Raw genomic sequence first — 19670 nt, forward strand, 5'->3', positions numbered from 1 at the left:
TTCTTATCACGGAAGAGCCTCTATGATGACTGTTGTTGATAAGCCGTTGTTTAGTTTGTTTGTTTGTTCTTTTTATGAGAGACTGCTGCAAGTCACGCCTAATACCTGGATGGAGAGGCTTGAGAGAGCATTATGTTTGGCTATGTATGTATCGCGTTTTTATCCGTAGTGTTGGCTGCGCTGTTTATGCCTCGTGACTGGTCCACACAATTTGGAAATGAATTGCCTCAAGTGGCACCTGTGCGGCTCCTAAGCAGGCGTGAGTTATCACTGTACACCGGGGAGGAGGGCAGCAGGGGCCTTTATCTGGCTCTCCTTGGCGAGGTGTTTGATGTACACAAGGGCCACAAGCACTACGGACCCGGTGGTGCTTATCACTTTATGGCAGGTGATTCCCCCTCTCTCCTATAACAGGATGTCAACAACCATATTAAATCCTTTACATGTCTTAACATTCGTGTTATCTTTAGGGTCAGGTAACAGGAGGGATAACTCGTCTATATGTCTTGGAAATTTGGCTTTATATCTATCTATCTATCTATCTATCTATCTATCTATCTATCTATCTATATATTTTTTTTCCCCCCAAGTGTGGTCTTATATTTCATTCTAACTGGCGAATAAAAGACCTTCAAAACTAAAACTTTAGTGTATGAAAGTTGCCAAGATCCTGCTATAATTCCAGTGATGTATTTTATAACATTGTTGCTTCAAACAGTAGCCTATAAAGAGATGATAAATGTTTTTACTATTCATACAAGACAGTCCCACCACCACCCTCCAAGATCCAGGGCTCCCCAATCACAGTTTGGAGTTATTCCCTGGCTTCACCTGATGCTGACTAGAGGCATACATAGGAAGAGAAAGCATATCAGTAAAAAGGAAGAAAAAACAACAGTCAATTTCACATAAAAACATCTAATAAGAAATTATCTGAAAGCTGTATGTATTTTCAGGTAGGGATGCTTCCCTGGCCTTCGTCACTGGTGATTTCACAGAAAGTGGGCTGACAGATGATGTGTCCAACCTGTCCCCACTGCAGGTGGTGGCCTTGTATGACTGGCTGGCCTTCTATCATAACAACTATGACCCTGTAGGTGGGTTGTTTTACAGCCGGCTGCTGAACTACAGCTTTTACATTATTTCCCCATTTGGATGTTCATATATCTGTTCAAAACAAACAAACAAAAAACACCCTGTCCTCCATCTGTTTCAGGTCGGGTAGTAGGCCAATTCTATAGTGAGAGTGGGCAGCCTACAGAGGCCTTGCGGCAGGTCAAGGCATCACTAGCAGAGGGCCAGCGGCTCAAGGCCCAGTCCCAGGCTGAAAGGGAACAATACCCAGCCTGCAACTCAGAGTGGAGCGCTGCCAGGGGAGGAAGAGTCTGGTGCTCCAACAAGAGGTACTGAACTTGTTCTGTAGTCATTTAATCTGGCCAAATCAAATGACAGCCCTAAAAGGTACAGGGATACAATATATTGAATGTTGCTGCTAATTACTTGTAATGAGGAATTTCTCACACTAGTGGGTGCAATTGGTTTACATCATGACCTGTGAGACAGATCAACTTGTGTGTCTCCTCAGTGGGGGAGTGGAAAGACACTGGACGGGTGTCCCCAGGAAGCTCTTCTCTCCTGGCTCCAGCAGCTCCCGTTGCATCTGTGTAAGGGACCCCTCTACAGCGGAAAATCCCAACCTGCAGGAATACGAGGGCTGCCCTCCAAATGCTGAGTCATGTCCTGTTGGAGAGTAGTGGGCTCTGCACTGACTCATATGTCATGGAACTAATAAGACTCCTGCCAATGCTGCAGGCTGTGATATAGGGACTTTTCCTCTGTGTTGTCAATGAAGAACCTGTTCGCAAACATGATCAAAATCACATAAAGGTGAAGAAAACAAGGATAGGAGGTAGAGACAAGAGAAACGCACACCATATTCTTATTTTGATGACCTTTATGTAAAGTTGTCCTCCCTTTCTCTAAAAGGATACACCAGGAAGAAACAGGCTAGATATCTGAGCATACAGATACAATACAATGTGCATAAAAGATTAAACAATGTGCATAAAAGATTAACAGAGGCAAGATTTAAGTTTGTCACAATGACAAGCACAAACTGCATTAAGTACAAAACAGTTGTAGTGGTCAAAAATATTACACATTTATCTGTACAATTTAACAATACCTAAAGTGGCCCCACTACTTGGCCATCTCGCCACTCCACATTCTCCCAAATGATCAGAAATGTCATGTAATCTTGATAAAGTGCACCTGTTAGGCTTAGAAATGATTAAGCATTACATGTGATGGGTCAAGACAACAACTTGACTTGAGGCAACATTGCAGGATAATTTTCTCTCGTTCCAATGAAGACCTCAACAGGCCAAAAACTGATAAAATGGAATGTAATAATTTGGTGACAGATTTTGGAAACATGATTCATGATTATGACAGTAACACATAAAGGCTACAAATTATATGACATGCATAGGCATAACAGGTATTTCTGTAACTCCACGAGGATTATTATCTTGTTTTAGGGATGTTTGTGGTCCTCATGATAAAAAAAAAAAAAAAAAAGGTTTATTAGATCACATTTTAAAAACTGCACTTTACCATCAAATCATTTGGGCTGATGCTTGTAAATGGTACACCATGTTCCAACCACATGGGGGGAAAAACACTGGATTTCTAAATATGAAATAAACTTGATCCATCTCGATTTTATCCAGTTGTGCAATCTCTCACTTGTAACTGTAAACTATTACAGTGTCATTCTTATTCAATTCTGAATCTCTGATTGGATTGAACAAATATGTTCATTACAAAAAACAAACAAACAAACAAAAAAAACCCTCAGGTCTTGTCCCTTAAAGTCCTACTGGTATGTCATGGTTTTATCCAGCTGATAGAAAACTGGGGTGGTGGTGAAGTGACAGATGAAAGGTTATGAGAAGAATGCATGCCAGTAGCACAGCCCACCAGAATCCAGTGATCTGTCATTGACATTAAGAGGAGGTTTACTCTGCTCTCTGTCAGCAGCTGCCTCTGCTCCCTCATATATGTATGCATGCAGTGCCATGAAGTGTTTAATCAGTGGATAGGGCACAAAGCAAGAAGGCTCCTGTTGGTGAAATTATTATTTGTTGTCAACTCCCCAAAAGAGAACAGAGTAAACTCCTCTGAGAGCTGATTTGGCGATCTAATACATGCCACTGAATTGAACAGACTGTGCACAGCAATAGCTTACTAGTGATATCTAGATCTAATCACTACAAATGTCATTGAGCTTGGAAAGACAATATGATCATCTCCCCATCCAACAAATTCAGTCTAGCCATCACCAAGCTGGCGAGTTCTGCATTTCCACTTTTATATGATACTTGGGTCAAAAACAGAAACAAAAATAAGACAATGTTTCACTTTCTATTTAAAAAGTCCCTCTAAAACATTGATAGTTTTTCATAGACTGGAATAGTATAGTAGTGGTGGTCTGTAACGGTCTGGGGATTTCCTGTTTGTATGTCCTGCTACTGATACCCCCTCTCCTGGCATGCCTGAATAACTCTGCCAAGCTGGGAATGGCCAGTGTGGGAGGGTGGAGAAGAGCCAAGCGGCTGCATTAGGACACCCCACCCAAAGTCAGCACATCAAAGCAGATGTCGCACACCCTCACAGGCTTGTTCAAGTCAAACTTGATGATGGGGATCTCCTTTATAGAGCACTTGTGGCACAGCAGGCGCCCACAGTGGCGGCTAGAGTGAAAAGTCAAGGAAGAGAGACAGCATTAGGCGTATGATTTGTTACAATATGCAAACATGATTAAGAAAAAAAAATCATCATCTACTACATATATACAAATACAATCTAAAGCACTAACCAGTGATGTTTCCGTGTTGTAACACCAAACTTAGCGGCACATTCATAGCAGTTGGACCCATCACACCATGGGGGCTCTTTGGACAACATATCTTGAAAAAAACAAAACAAAAAAAAAACACAACTTAATATTGCGTAGCTTTTCAACCGTGGTTTAGATTATGTTAGATCATGGTGACTATAAGAAAACTGACCTAGAAGGCGGAAAAGCAGCTGTTTGGTGGCCACTTGGTAGTTGAAGATGTTGATGCCCTGATTGTTGTTGACACCTAGTCGAGCCCCTGCCCTCACGATGGCACGACACAGGTTAGCGTTTCCTTTCATGTAGGCCAGAAGCAGAACTGCAAGATAGTCAGGAAATGTTCCTTCTATCACAAACATGTCTCTTCTTAGGTTATGAAGACTTCTCACATACTCTGACAAATAGAAACTATCATTCAAGCCAATTCCAGTCACACAGTGATGGATAATGAGGTGCTACTCTACCTGTATTCCCTTCATTATCTGGTTTGTCCAGAGGGTATTCAGGCATGCACTCCAGGAACAACTCAAAAATGGCAGCAGCATTCTCTTTCCCATAATGCCCCAGGACGTGCATTGGTGACTGACCCCTGAGCAGACGAAACAATCAGAGGATATAAGGAAAATAACAACACGCGACGTGAAGTTTACAGAGGCTTATATTACGCTTTCCCTCTAGTCTAGGAATTGTTGCCTATGTTTAAACAGCCCACCTTTGCTATATTATTCTTCGTATTTTAACTAATGCTTTATTCCATTTTTATTTGCTGTATTCTTGTTTCTATTTTGCTGAGACATGATCCAATTCAACTATAGACATCGCTAAAGTTTAATCTCATCTTATTTTAAGAAAAGTTTTACTGTAAAGAGTGAGTTTACCTGAGATTGAAGGCCTCAGCGTCAATGTTGGACTCTGTGAGAAGGGCTCGGACATTGTTAAGGCGACCCTGCATCACAGCTAGGTGCAGAGCTGGGGAGAAAATAGAAGTAACAAAGAGAACACGATGCCATGAATGAAGGGAGGGAAAAAGTCAAATAATGACAGGGTTTCTGCAGGTTTTTAAACTATTTAAATTCAAAGCCTTTGAGACCTCTTTAGGACCATTCTGAATGCAGTTTAAAAACTTTTCCATACACATACTGGCAAAAAAGTACAAAGGAAATGAAGGAAAATCGGAGTCCCAGAATTACTGGCAAAGTAAGTTAATTTATTTACATTTGACTTAACATTACTGTACACAGTACTGTGTGTGTTTGTGTGTGTGCGTGTGTGTGTGTGTACACACACAGGACCTAGGCTATACTGCTCTGAGCTTTCTCTGAGAGGAGATGTCCCATAAACCCACACCACATCACGACACACTACCTGGGTGTTTGCGAATAAATTCTGACCAGGCCGTGCAGGTAGCATTAGTGGTTATTGGTCCATATTGATTTTATTTGAAAGTTTTGTTACAGTATGAACAATACAAATTTTCCCAAAAACACATTTAAAAGTGAGACAGAAGTTAACCCAACTTTAAAGTTTACTACTACATTTTTTACCTATCAAAATTTTAAGTAATTCTAAGGCCTAAAATCAGGTTTTTGGATTGGACTGTTGATTGATTTTAAGTATTTCATGTTGAAACAGGATGTTTGGGCGGGACATAGTGCAGGGAAGGATCATTCACAATAGGCTTGTGGCATCGTTTGTATAGCAGCATCATCCAATCAACCAATATTGGCAGCTCAACTGGCAATCGCAACTGTCCATCGCCGACTGCAGATTCAATTGGCCCAAGCCTAATTCACAAGTGCAAACCAATAGGATATCAGTTTGGGAGAAAGAAAATTGTATTTGAAGGGATAGGTGGGTGAAAGAGGATTTTTTTGGTTGAAGTTGTAATTTACAGCCACTAGTGCAGGATGATGTCACCATTTAAGATGGTTGTTTTATAGGAAGTAGAAGTTGTGAGGTCATTTCATGGGGATTTTTTTGGACCTGCAGAAACCATGAATGATAAACACAAAAAACATAAAACAGGCAAGCTCAACAGGAATTTCTGGGGTTCATACCCCAGGAGTCACAGACATTGGCCCAAAACCAGAATAGTGTTAATATACATTGTTTTAAAAAGTTGTACAGTGCCTTCAACTTCTTTTACTTAACTTTGGAAAAATACTTTGTCATATTAATATTACAATATTTTTTAGGGGAGTGCAGAGGTATAATTTTTCCGAGGTTGACAAGTTGGCGGGTTGTCCAAACGATCTTGTAAACACACAGTCACAGTATACAAACTGTGTGTTTACAAATGGAGACTGAGACCTCAACAACCTCTGTTGGTCATAAACTGCTAAGTACAACTTTAAGAAAAATGGCAAATAGAATTGTAAAAGATCCTTCTGGTGTATTTCTTATTTTGTGCTCATGGTGAACACAGACCTGCAGACTTTGTCTAGATTTCAATTTCTGTGACATTCTGATGACATTTCCGATGAATGATGACAATTTAGTAGGGTAGTTTTATGACAGCTTTTCTGTTGCTTTAATAAAATGGATGTGAATAGGAAACTTTGGCATTGTATCAAATAAATCTGAATAGGCTACAGCCTGTTTTTATAGTCTCTAGTTAAAATGAACTAACTTAATAAGATAAGACTTAATAAGTCTAATAGAATAGTTGGCTGTTGAACAACTGTTGACTGTTATAGCCCATCCCTGCTACAAAGCTGATCACCATTTGAGCAACAGCGGCATCCCAGATTAAAAAGAAAAAGAAACACGTAATATTAAATTACCATTGTTTCCATTCTCATCCTCAGCAGCAAAGTCTACTCCATTCTCCAGCAACACAGAGCAAATGGTAGCCAGGTCCTGCTGGGCGGCCAAGTGTAGGGCCGTCTGCCTGTGTTTGGTCAGCTCATTTACCTTGGCCCCAGCTAGCAGCTGCAAGCACACACACACACACACACACACGCACACACGCACACGCACACACGCACACCAAGAACACCATCAGTTGTGCTTTACCACTAATCCAGCAATAGTGGAATAAATTAGCATGAATTGTAAATACTGAAATTGTGCGATTTTACCAGGTTGCGGACAATGATCTCAGAGCCAGCCTGGACAGCCAGGTGGAGAGGGGTGAGTTTGGCTGTGTCCTGAACCCTGGAGTTGACATTAGCTTGGACACTGATGAGAAACAGGACACTTTCAATATCCGAGTTCTGCACAGCCACATGGAGGAAATTACGGCCTTTGTTGTCCACCTAGACAGAGACAAAGAGGTTAGTGGTAAAGTTAGGCTGATACACAGAGAAGGAAGTTAACTGTACAGTTATTTATTTATTTTTTCCCCACAGATGTTAATTGGACCCTGTAAACAAAGGGACAATCTGATGGGTGCTACCTGCTCAGCAGCCCCCGGCTCCCTCTTAAGGATAGCCTCCGCGGCCTTGTTGTTCTTGTGGGTCATCGCACAGGCAAAGGGGGTCATGCCCTGACGGTCGCGTATGTTTAGACGGATGTCCGGATGGGAAATGAGTAGCTGGATGATGACACTGTGCTGGTTGCTAATGGCAACATGGATGGGAGCTCGGCCCTCTGCATCCTAGGGGTAAATTGACAAACACAAGATTAAAGGAAAAGGGCACAAGTTGAAATGAATGTCTCTGACTCACTGACTGATGATTGTTACTGGTTATTAACAGGCTCTGTGAGGGAGAAGAAGCACTATCAAAGAAAGATGGGTAGGACATACCTGTGCATTGACATTGGCCCCAAACTCCAGAAGGCACTGCACCACCTCCTCCAGTCCCCAGCTGGCTGCCAGGTGGAGGGGTGTTTGCCCATCACGGGCCTCCTCATCTCCCTCTCCATTAGGGCCTGGCCGCCTGGGGCTGTTCACATCACAACCACTATATATACACACACAGAGACGAGGGACAGGCAGAGTTAGACAGTTAGCTTAATCTATGTGGTTAACATAAAGGCTAGAGATGACAAAGCAGACTGCTTGTTCAGTAAATACCATGGTCTAATATGAGTTTAATATGTTCTCCATCCTTTAAGCCACATTCCAATTATTATTGTTGGCCACTATTGTACAGCCATATATAAGACAAGCTGTGTGTCATACCTATGTGCTGCCAGATACCACTGTGTTTATTCTTATAGGAGCATAACAAATAACCAACATATACACATTTAAGTTTGGAAAATGTTTAATTATATTTCTGTCTTGTATAATTTTAACTGGCTCAAGTTTGCTTGACATACATTTTTGCGCATCAAGAACATTAACAATTTAGATAAACATGTACACCCTTGGCTGCAAATTAGTGATGTAAAATGTCCATTGCCTATTCCAAGCCCTGGTAGAAAGTGACAAATGACAGACCTGCGGATGAGGAAGCAAGCGGAGACCTCGTTGTTCTCATCCACAGCCCTGTGCAGGAGGGTCTGCTGGCAGCCTGAGGGACCTTGGCTCCAACAAGTGGCATCACAACCGTGGCGAACCTTGTGTAGACAGTATAAAATACTTTTAAGAAAGTAATGCACTACTTTATTTAGTTAGTCCGTATGAAAAGTAATTTCTTACAATACTCATTATATTACTTATGCTTTACTCCGCAACATCGACGGAGATTCAATGAGGCATTATATCATTTTAAGTTAAAGTTTATCTTAAACAGAGTTTTAACTCCACAACAAAATGCAAATGCTCGACCAGAGTGGTTCCATTGTCTCTGTATTGGCTATGTATGCATTTGTCTCACCAGTGTGGATGCAATGTCCTCCAAGCCGTTCTCCAAGGCCAGCCACAGTGGAGGGTCACCCTTCTCATCTGCTACAGACATATCAGCTCCCCGTGTACAGATGGCATCCACCACCAGGGGCAGCTGGTTACTGATGGCCAGCTGTAGTGCTGTCTGGCCCTCTTGGGTCCTGAAAGGGGAAGATAGAGAGTATGTTTTTTTGGTTGGTTGGTTGTTTGTTTTCAAGACACACCATACTTTATTAAGAACCAGTCATACACTTTCGCTTCATGAATATTTTAACTGGGTAACAGCAGACACACAAATTCCTAGGTGTAATTAATTTGTTTCTGAAACATAAGCATTTTATGGATTCTTTCCTATCATGTAATTTTAGAAAAGGTATTTCCTTCTCTCCTGCCTTGTGCCCCATCTTACACAGGGACTATGTTAGCTCTGCATCATCCCAAGTATTATTCCACAGCGTCACATGCATGAGGTTTTTTCTTACTAAAAATAAATAATGCAGGGTCCAACATTAACTTTTTTGCTGAGTTTTAACTTTAACAGCCAAAGATGTTTTTTTAAACCAGCCAAAAAAAGCATCATGCATTATTTGACTTATAATAGATTACCTCAATTTTTAATACACACAATCATCTTTAGTCTTGTTCCGCTGTGACTTTTCTCTTCATTTTTTGTTTTCCTTTTGGTGGCATAACACTGGGACACTACATTTCAAATAACACGTAACGCAGATGTTTCCTCCAGCAAAAAGATAGACATTGTGTAGAAACTGCCATATGGTAGTGCTTTGATTTGATTCACTGATGTCACGATAGGTACAGTGGACAGTGAGAGTCACATAAGTCTCAGCCGGTACACATAAAAAACACAGCGATGTAAACTGTAAATCTGGCCCTATGCTGTGATTCCAAATTATTTACCAGCCACCTGGCTGGTGAACCCAATTTGTTTTTCCGCCAAAAACAAAAATTTACCCACATTCGGCACTTGGCAGGTGTTAATTTTGGACCCTGAAATAATGTATGCATAAACTGCAACAGCTTTTCTCTTACTATTTTCTTGGTCTCTCTGAAATTTTCATGATGAAACAATTTGGTCAAGAATCAAAAATACACCAATTCATGTTCTAATTCTACACTCAATCACATCTAAACAGTTTCATCTCAACATGTTTGTGTGCAGAGTTCTACACTATGACCTTCTGGTTCAGATTGGAGCAACATATGTACTGCAGCTGTAGGGAATCCTAGGCGTTACCTAACACTGATGTCAGCCTGGTGCTCCAGAAGGAACAGGGCACTCTTGCTGTCCTGTCTTTGGATGGCCATGTGAAGTAAGGTTTGCCCGTTGGACATTGTATCATTGATAGAAGCCCCTGAGCCCAGCAGCTGAGCTGCTATGGTGTGCATACCTGACAAGGACAGAATGTACATGATATGCTATCATATGACATGTCACAATGCACATCTGGAACCAGTTTTTCCAATGCAGAGAAATTTTCCTTCATACAGAGGTAACTGTGATAGAATTCCACTGCAAACCTGTGGATGACCACAGAGGTTTATTGCTGTCTCAACGTACCTGTCCAGAGGGCCAAGCCCAACACTGTCTGGTCCATGGAGTCTTTGAGGCTGAAGTCTGGTATGATCTGAAAGTTGTTGGTGGCATGAAGTGCGTTGGCTGCAACATGACCACCGAGGAAGAAATAAATGCATGCATTTGAGGAGCTTCAAGGATATCAGACACTACATGTGTGCAGTGTAGTACAAAAGATAGTTTTATACATGTTAGCTTCATTCAAGAGTGTAAGTTCAATACAAAGCAATACAAAAGTTAATACTTTTGCCTTTGTTTAGAAAATTAACAGTTTAACAATATGCACACCCTTGGTACATTACTCAAATAATCCAAGTCCTTAAACTCTCCCCAGATGTGCTGACCTTTTTGCTCAAGGATGACAGAAACCACATCTGGGTGGTTGTGAGCAATAGCCATGTGGAGAGGGCTCTGTAGAGCCACACCATGTGTGTCGTCAGGCAGGGCCTTCTGGGTCTGCAGATTGGGGTTGGCCCCCTGCTGAAGCAGCTCTGCTGTCAGGCTTGCCAGGCCACAGCGGCATGCTGTGTGAAGTGGGGTCTCACCCTGTATAGGAGGGTGAGGGGATGAAATACATATTTAACAGTATGAGATGAGAATTTAATCATATCCTTGGTCACATTTTCCTTGCACTAGTTCTAAAATACAAAACAATTAATTCATATTAAATGACAATGCTATTACAATGCATACAATTGATGCATTTGTGCCTGCAATTAGGGATGGGCAATACATATTGGCATTATATCAATATTGTGGTATGAAACCAGATACTGTTTTACTGTTTTGCTTTACTGTTTTACTGTTATACTGATTTTGAATATTGTAATACTGTAATATGGCTGAAGTGTTGTCTTTTCTTGGTTTTAATGGCTGCATTGTAGTAAGGGTATGCAGATTTCTGAATTTAAAAGACTGCTGTATATAACATAACTGTATGCTATATGTTATATTATTTACCTCTACCTACTTACTCCTCATAGCTATAATACTAATGACAGTTTATCAAAATTTCCTTGTGTCTAAATATCTTATGAAAGCACCAATAGTCATCCCTGCAACATCATCACAATATTGATAGCAAGATATATGGTCAAAAGTTATTGTGATTTTGTCTGTATCACCTAGCTGTAATTGTGACACATTATAACTACTGTTGGAGTACAGACTGAATAGCATCAATGCAGAATCAGCGTGATGCAGAGTGACTTCAGATGTAGCTGGGGTTGAAGCGCCGACATTAAAGAATATTTGAAGTGATAAAGTTTATCTGCAGCAATTGAGAACGATGGGTGCACTTGCTGAAGCTAGCGTACGATGCCTTCCATCTGTTTAGGACTTTTCCGGTCCAGGAAATAATATAATGGCTTATCTGAGACGTGCCTAACATATACTCACCCATTTGTTGACATGATTGACCTTTGCCCCATGAGTGGCCAAGAAGAGAGCAGCAGCCTCACTGCCTGACCGGGCTGCTCTCTGCAGCAGGCAGTTTCCTAACAGCAATAGGACGGAGGGAGTGGAAGAAAGTAATGAAAATGTGTTTAAGACTCAGCTACAGTTAGGTTCCAGCTGAGTTTATAACACAGTACCTGTGGCAGTGTCAGGTGCATCAGGGTTGCACCCTCTCTGGATAAGCTGGGCTGCAAAGCTGTTCTCGTCAAACGAGGTGCCGTTTACCACCGGTGCATCATCCTCAAATGGGTTGACTGAGGGGTCTGAGGATACTGTGATATATTGCAGGGCCAGCCACAAGGCTGTGCTCCCCTCATGGTCCTTGAGTTCCAGGTCCAGACTGACATGACAGACATAACAGCAGGTCATACCAGCACAAGAGCTCAATGATGACTCAAGTTACTAAATGTGTTCTACAGTACAACTCACTGTTTGCACTGTAGCAGCTGGTTGAACACAGGCTCATTCCCTGACGCCACAGCTTCATGCAAAGGTGTTCTGCAGAAGAGGAAAGACAAAGCGTCATCACACGGTCAGAATACAGCTGACCCTCACAAAGTATTCACCACCAGAACAGAGATAGCTCTGACAACTTTTCTATTCCATTCCAAAAAACGTCAAAATTATCACAGCATAACAAATATGTAATTATCTTTTCCTGGGCATCACTGTAAAGGGAATGATTCAAAGACATGGCACAAAATCACTACTAATATAAAAGAGCATAATCAAATAAAATGAAAATCACAGAATCTCAGAACATCCAGTGGTCCTGTGACTACGAGGTACAGCAAGTTAGTTCTCTCTTGTGTGACAGACCTTTAAGTTAATATTTTGGCAGTAAATATTTATAACAGCCCACAGAACTACAGAAAAGGTGTGCAGTGAAGCATGACTGTGAGTTGTTGGAAACTGCAAAGAGACAACAAACGGCTTATTAAAGAATTATTGTTGGCGTGCTGCCAAAAAAATCGTGGCAGAGAAAGAAACACCAGGTTTCATGAACTCAATGAAGCAAACATAGATAGATAGATATAGATAGATAGATAGACAAACACAGATAGATAAGTAAAATGAAAGTCAGCACTTTTGACCCTGCAATCAAAACAGGTTTACAAACACGATCACGCCTGTTCGACCAACCTGCCCTTGCTGTTCTGCATGTTGGGGTTGGCTCCAGTCTTGAGCAGGGCCTCTGCAATCCGTGCCATGCCGCTCATCACTTCCCCAGAGTGTTTCTTTGGGCTAAAGGAGCAGACCAGGTGGAGAGGTGTTTCTACCGCCCCGACCGTGGCTGCATTCACCTGGGCTGAGTGACGGATCAGGAAGGTGGAGGCAAACTCATCACCTGGAGGGGGAAAGAGAAAGATTTCCCATCGGCACTTTCCAAGACTTCTTTTTAACCTTTCAGTGAATAATATATATTATGTTGTCTGGTGAGGTTCTATTTTTTTTTTTTTAAGTTAACCAGACTTAAAAGTTACTTTTGATCACTTCAGTGGTGCATTATGGATAACAGAAAACATTTCACGCTCCCATACCTCTTTGGATAGCTTTATGCAGAAGACTCCAGCCACTCTGGTCCACCATATCCACATCAGCTTTGTTGTTGACCAGAGTGGTGGCAATACTCTCCAATTTACGAGAAAGTGCCAAGTCAAGTGCCAGGTCACCATTATTGTCCAGTTCATTCAGCTTGCCAGGCAGCTGACAATAGGGAAAAAAATAACAAGAGGAAGACAAAGTGATTTGACAGCAATCTATCTGATGCATTATAATGAATGCCAACAGCTACTACTGTTAGTATGCAGTAAAGGGCACCCATGTGGTTCTGACCTGTGAATCCATCTCAATGAGATAGAGGAAAACCACATCTTCCCGTTCAACTTTGATGGCTTTGTGGAGAGGATACTCTGTTTTAGACTTGATCATCTTGTACAGGAGCTGGGCACTCATGGTGCTAAAATCTTCTTTCCGAAGGTCATCCTGAGAAAATACCATCAAAGGGCAGAAAAAAAACTTCAGGGCAAAATAATGACGAAAACAGCTTTGCAGCCCAGCTTATCCAGAGAGGGTGCAAACCTAATGTACCTGATGCTGCCACAGGTACTGTGTTATAAATAACTCAAATCATATGTGCCCACAGGGAGGAGTGACCCACAGAGGGACAGGTCATGTGAGAAATCCTTAGTTCATTCAGAGAAAGAGGGACAGCATGCATACTCCTAAATAAATACTAGGTTCATGATTACATCTGAAATGGTTAAACAGAAAACTTCTTAAGAGTATGTGGTTATCATGTCATCCAGCAGACAGCGGCTGAAAAGAGACCAACAGCAGAGCAAACTGAGGAGGTCTGATAACACATCACTTTCAAACAGGTCTCCCTGTACATTACTAAAGAAATAGCACTTTCTCCACCCCACACACATAAGCAACCACCCACACAGCCTTAGAAGCTGTCCAATCAGCCATGGAAGAGCTCTGCCGGGAGGGACTCACCCAGTGACTGGCGATAATCTCCCCACAGTAGTTCATTAGTGTGGTGGCATTGAGCTCTTCAGCCGTCTGGTAGAAGCGAATGCAGTTCCTGACATTCACTGAGGACATCACCCCTTTTTCACACCTGCCCCAGAGAAGAGACAAATATATTTTCAACCAATTAAGCCTCATACATTACTTTACAAAATACATTATGGCAATTACAGTTCCATTTAAAGTGCAGCCCTGAAATCACATATTGCAGTATATAGCCACCACTGACCTCTCTCTGAGCAGCTGCAGCTGGAAGCGGTTAGCCAGCTTCATTAAGTCGATAAGAAAGGCATCATCTCCGCTAAGCTCCAGCTCGTCGGTGTATGCCCAACGCAACATTGCCATGGCAACCTCAGGCTTGGCATCTGGACGACCATCATTTAGTAAAGGTAGCAATTAACACAGAATGATTAATTATAAACCAACTGGAACTGACTTAACAGTAACGTTAATGTGTCCAGAACACAATTAGCAATGTGACATCCAATATCTCCTCTATCCTGCAAAATTTGGATAACCAACCTCCAAAAACCAAGGTACCCTTCTCTTTAACATATGGTTGTATGGGGCAAGTGATACAATTACTATACAATCAGTAAATGGCCAAACCAAAAGAATACATTATTTATTAGATACACCTAGGCTTGAATGTATGTCTGATAATGGAACAAGAGGTTTTATTCATGCTTTATGTACTGCATTAGTCACTGAAAATCACATGTACAAAACAGCAGACACGAGTTGGATAAACACAATGGGTACACATTTTTTAAAAATAATTTTAGATTGTTCAATCACTAGTTTGCATTTACACAGAATAAGCTAACTGCTCATAGGAAAGTAAAAGCTTTAAAAAAAAAAAAAAAAAAAATCACCAGCACCAGCAATAACGTATCTAGGAATGGACCACATGATGTTATGGTCTGCTGCTTTGGACTATTTAAAGAAATTGTTGACGCCCGAATGAAAATTCAGCTATTATCTGCTGAGTACGGTGTAACAATTTGTTTGAATTTGAGTGACATTTAAGCTGTAAAAACATGGCTGCATTAATTCAATCATTTAGGAGAAGGCTGAGATGAACTACAGAGGCTAACTCGCTGTGTGTTCAGTAGCTGTACAAGCTTCAATGAAGTTTCTTCTTACAAGGGAATGAGCAGATGACAATATTTTCATGATGGTTTGAAATATTTCGTTAAAATAGCACTGCTGCACTGGAGTGGCTCACCAGATAGGTCCAGTTCTGAGGTGGAGGCCAGGTTTGCCAGACTCCAGACATCACTACGCGCAGCCAAAACAAACTTATGGGCACTGAGATTCTCCCCTGCAACTTTCACTTTCAGATCACTGCAAAATAACAGACAAAATCATTACTGAGACCTGAGAGAATTTCACAAGATATCATTAGTCCTGACAGAAGCATTTCAACGATATTTAGGCTAGTCTATAATAATATACTATAGAATCTAGACGCTAGGAACTTTTCTTCAACTATTTCAAAATACTTTTTCTGCATATGGTACAATGAAACAATTTTTCTTTCAAGAATATAAAAATAAAATTTCAGCTTTGCCTGCATAGAAGATTATATACAAGCAAAAACATTTGAAAGTAATAATGCATGTTTCAAATTAATAATGTGCACATTTACAATGCGAGGAAACACACTTTCAAGATGTGGGAGTGCGCACACTTAAAGTTGAGTCTCAGTTCAACATCTTGATGACTTTTCTTTTCATTTGCTTTTATTGTGAGCAAAAACACAAAGACAGACTTGATCTGCCTTTGTATTTATTTTGTATTTCTGCTCACGACAAAAGCAATCTACAAATACAAATTGTCGAACTTTGGGAAGACGCAGCACCAGCAAATCGTAACAGTTTTGAGCGCTGATAGAGTGTTGCAATGTCAGTAAACAGAAATGAACCAACACAACCTGATAAATATGTTTAAAAACATGTTTAGCTGAACATGGTGCAACAAGTTTACGAACAACACAACTAATGTAAATTCATGGAGAATACCATAAACTAAAAAAACAGTCACTGGTTCTCCATTCAACTTTTATGATAAATCCATTTTAGTTTTTTGCCTCCTCTACAGTTGTAGGCAGAGGTAGAGAGGCCCATCAGATTAATCACACCAAATTAAAATCATCAGTCACTGCCAGCAACAGTGATGGTTTGGCACATTCCTACTTGTCTAGTTAATACCATTTCTGCTGCTGATTACTTAACAGAGCTAATTTAGAGTGCTGTAAACATGCAGACCTATTATTGAAGAAAAAAAAAACAAAAAAACAAACAAAAAAAAAAAACATTTGTGCCTGAGCATTTTGCTGTTGTTTTCAACCCAGCTGTATATTACACTACCATGACTTCAGCCTGATACGTATAAAGGCTCTGTGTCCTCTATGAAAGATGACTGCTTAATTACTTGAATAACTTGCAAGTTGGTAATGTTCCCCTTTATTCAATGTCTTGTTTTGAATATAAAATAACATGAAAACTAAATGATAGGGCTGACACATAAAGCAACTGACCCCAGGTGTTGTGAGTTTTTGCATTTCTACAGAACAATTATAATCACTGAAACTGTAGCCTACAACTTTATACACTATTGAGCAGAACTAAAATTATCCCTATTTCCTCAGCACAGCAGTGTGTCCTAGCCAGCCATGAATGTCCAATGTAATGACTTTGCTTTTTACAGATAACCAGGTTGCAAACGATGAAGAATTTGTGCTTTGAATACCAGCCTCTGTGATACATTGCATCACATTGCATGCATTTCTCATCCATGCAAAGACAGCAGGTCAAGCTGTCACGAGGAGTACTTGAGTCAACATATTTAGGTCCATGTCTGCAAACATATACCAAGAGTTTACAACACTGATTTCTGTCACTCAGGGATAAACTTTCAAAACATGATGTACAGACTCAGGCTGCTTGTCACCAGCATTATCAAATCCTACTTCATTAAGTGGAACCATGTAACACTATATGCTGTATGCATCACAACACAAACCACAACACCTAACTCCCACACAATAAAGTGATGACATGTAGGACAGCTGGATCCTTGAAACCTCAACCAAAACTCTCACCCACCCCCAATCATCCAAATGACACCCCCCTCACCTGTACTGCTCCTGCTGGTAGAGGTCAGCCACGATGTCTAGCAGTCGGCTGATGAAAGTGTCAGTGGCGGCCAGGCTGGTGGCACCCTGGACGGGGGCCTGAGCAGCCAGCACAGCACAGCGCCTCTCTGTGTCGGCCAGCTTCTGCTGCATTTTCACATACTCCTGCCGGAGCAGGGCCAGGTGCTTCTGCAGCTTGGCCACCTCCTCTGTCCCACACCATGATAAAGGAGAGCAAGACAAAAGAAACAGGGAGACAAAAAGCAGGTTGGAGAACTATTTTTGCAAGAAGGGTTGCAATAGACTTATAGAGCCATTTTTTTTAGCCTTACACTACAGAGGGAATCCCAAAATGTAATAGTTCCATTATGACTACTAGCTAAGGCAGTGTTGAAACAATCAAGAGCTTGCTTAGGGGCTTACACAATTAAACAAAAGCACCACCATTGTTTTTAAAAGATTATTCTTATGGCAGTTAATATGGAAGAGAAAAGACAACATGCAACAAGGGTTGTGAGTTGGATTCACATCCACAATATCAAGCGTACACGAGATATAACTTTGCCAGCTGAGCCAACACAATGACGTTACATTACATATCTTTTTGAAAGCAGCACTTTCCCATTTCACATAACTTTGACAGCAACACTAGCTTTAAAAACTTACTGGTGTACTCGTGTTTGGAGGAACTTTTGTCAATAACTTCCATTTCTTCTAACTGAAATAGCGCTTTCTACAGAGCTCTGGATTTACAAGCATGATTCATGCCCAAGACAAAATTGCACATAATTTCACTGACGCCCATTTCCTTCCCTTTCCACCAGTGGAGTTGCAGAGAAGAATGCTGACAAACTGCTGAGGAGACACATTACTTTGTCCCCTCGTAAACTGTTACTGGTATTGCTACTGGTCATGAGGAACTGGGGGGAGGAGGTCTGTGTGCTGAGGACTTTGCCAACCGCTGCACCAATTTCTAGAATATACTACAATCAACTTCAGAGTTGCCGTAGTATAGCCTATTTAGCATGCATTTGCACAGTAAAGGTTCATTGCTAACTTTGATTCTTCCTTGTGAAAGCTTGTGCAAAAATCCAAGTTCAATTCCAGCCCGGGCCCGTTGCTGCATGTCATTCCCTCTCCACCCTGCGTTTCCTGTCTCTCTCTATTGTCACTTTCAAGTAAAAAGCATGCATGCCAAAAAAAAAAAAAAAAAAAGCAAAACAAACAAAAGTCCATCCTCAAGCACCACTTGCATGAAAGGTATACAGCTGTCACCATAATATCCTCTTGCCAAAACTTGGTAAAAAGTAACCCCAGACACTCATCTGTTTTATAATAAATCTATATCTTAAAAACCACCTACAGCTATTCCACTAACAACAGAGGACACATGTTGTAGGGCTATAATTACATTCTCTATTTCCTGCAAGTGTTGAGGCTCAAACCATCATTCAGATCCACAGTCTAATTTCTACTCATTGCCAGTGGAGCAGCTCCACACGCAGTGTCTGATTCACAGCACAGCTTGGACGGCAGGTTCTCTGGGTGCAAGCTTTTAAGTAGATTTCCCTTAAGCTGGCACATACAACACACACATCCCCTTGTGACCAGGCCGTGTATGTGTTACAGCTGGCACTGGCACTTCTGCCTCGGTGTGCAGATGATACCTGACAAGGAGTGACACCTGTCCTGTAGGGTCTCCTGTCCCACTAACCTTAACAGATTTGGTCAGAGTACACAATTCAGAACGACAACCAGCATGTTGCACAGCGCTGTCGTAACTGGTTGTGAGTATCAAGACAGAGAATGTTAACAGTTTAACATGAACCGAAACGTTTACATTTAAACGCCTAAGCCAGCTGTGTATCCCTGCCAGTTCTGTTAGTTAACTGTTATTGGGGCTAGTTAGTTAGGCGGCTGACTGGTTGGTTAATTATCTAATCCTCTAATCGCCCAAAATAAATACAACTCTGCAATCCAAGCAACACCTCATCTGACTTGCTTAGCCTGGCTTGCTCGGAGCGGTTAAATAAAAATTAGCTAGCAACATCAAGGGGAGCTAACGATAGCTTGATAAGTAGCTGAGTGTGACAAAACGAGAGGCGCGGTACTTGGCAATTCCACCCGCAGTAAACGCATGGTTCATTAAAACGCCAAGACACACACTGATTCAGTCCTACAGTTCAACACGCATGCCACAAAGAAAGGGAGTGTACCATTAAACAGTCAAAAAAAATCTGTCTCATACCTTCCGCCATGTTACTTAGCGTTA

General features: G+C 41.3%; 2 protein-coding genes across 2 annotated transcripts; one reads left to right on the forward strand and one right to left on the reverse strand.

Moving 5' to 3' along the window:
* The first annotated feature begins 6 nt into the window (after positions 1–6).
* Positions 7–2727, forward strand: cyb5d2 (cytochrome b5 domain containing 2). The gene is made up of 4 exons (XM_030068577.1): positions 7–388; positions 957–1097; positions 1217–1403; positions 1586–2727. The coding sequence occupies exons 1-4, from the start codon at positions 133–135 to the stop codon at positions 1752–1754; spliced, it is 753 nt and encodes a 250-aa protein (XP_029924437.1). The 5' UTR covers positions 7–132; the 3' UTR covers positions 1755–2727.
* ankfy1 (ankyrin repeat and FYVE domain containing 1) lies at positions 1937–19656 on the reverse strand. The gene is made up of 25 exons (XM_030068575.1): positions 19647–19656; positions 17400–17607; positions 15488–15606; positions 14489–14624; positions 14227–14350; positions 13561–13710; positions 13266–13431; positions 12868–13072; positions 12154–12222; positions 11862–12064; positions 11668–11765; positions 10614–10815; positions 10255–10353; positions 9931–10084; positions 8668–8836; positions 8289–8407; positions 7650–7806; positions 7299–7499; positions 6982–7158; positions 6685–6832; positions 4780–4870; positions 4366–4490; positions 4074–4220; positions 3881–3971; positions 1937–3755 (listed from the first exon to the last, which is right to left on the reverse strand). The coding sequence occupies exons 1-25, from the start codon at positions 19654–19656 to the stop codon at positions 3623–3625; spliced, it is 3501 nt and encodes a 1166-aa protein (XP_029924435.1). The 3' UTR covers positions 1937–3622.
* Between the last annotated feature and the right edge of the window lie 14 nt (positions 19657–19670).

Source organism: Myripristis murdjan, chromosome 14 (assembly GCF_902150065.1).
Source record: "Myripristis murdjan chromosome 14, fMyrMur1.1, whole genome shotgun sequence".
Taxonomy (NCBI): Eukaryota; Metazoa; Chordata; class Actinopteri; order Holocentriformes; family Holocentridae; genus Myripristis; species Myripristis murdjan.

Bases quoted from the DNA above. Each gene is read 5' to 3' on its own strand.
- ankfy1 (XM_030068575.1), bottom strand. The intron at 11,766-11,861 runs GTACTGTGTTAT...TATTGCTGTTAG, and splicing joins TGCACCTGACACTGCCACAG to GAAACTGCCTGCTGCAGAGA. The intron at 4,871-6,684 runs GTAATTTAATAT...TTTTCTCCCCAG, and splicing joins GGATGAGAATGGAAACAATG to CTCTGCACCTAGCTGTGATG.
- cyb5d2 (XM_030068577.1), top strand. From the start codon at position 133: ATGTTTGGCTATGTATGTATCGCGTTTTTATCCGTAGTGTTGGCTGCG. The intron at 389-956 runs GTGATTCCCCCT...ATGTATTTTCAG, and splicing joins TGCTTATCACTTTATGGCAG to GTAGGGATGCTTCCCTGGCC. The intron at 1,404-1,585 runs GTACTGAACTTG...GTGTCTCCTCAG, and splicing joins GTCTGGTGCTCCAACAAGAG to TGGGGGAGTGGAAAGACACT.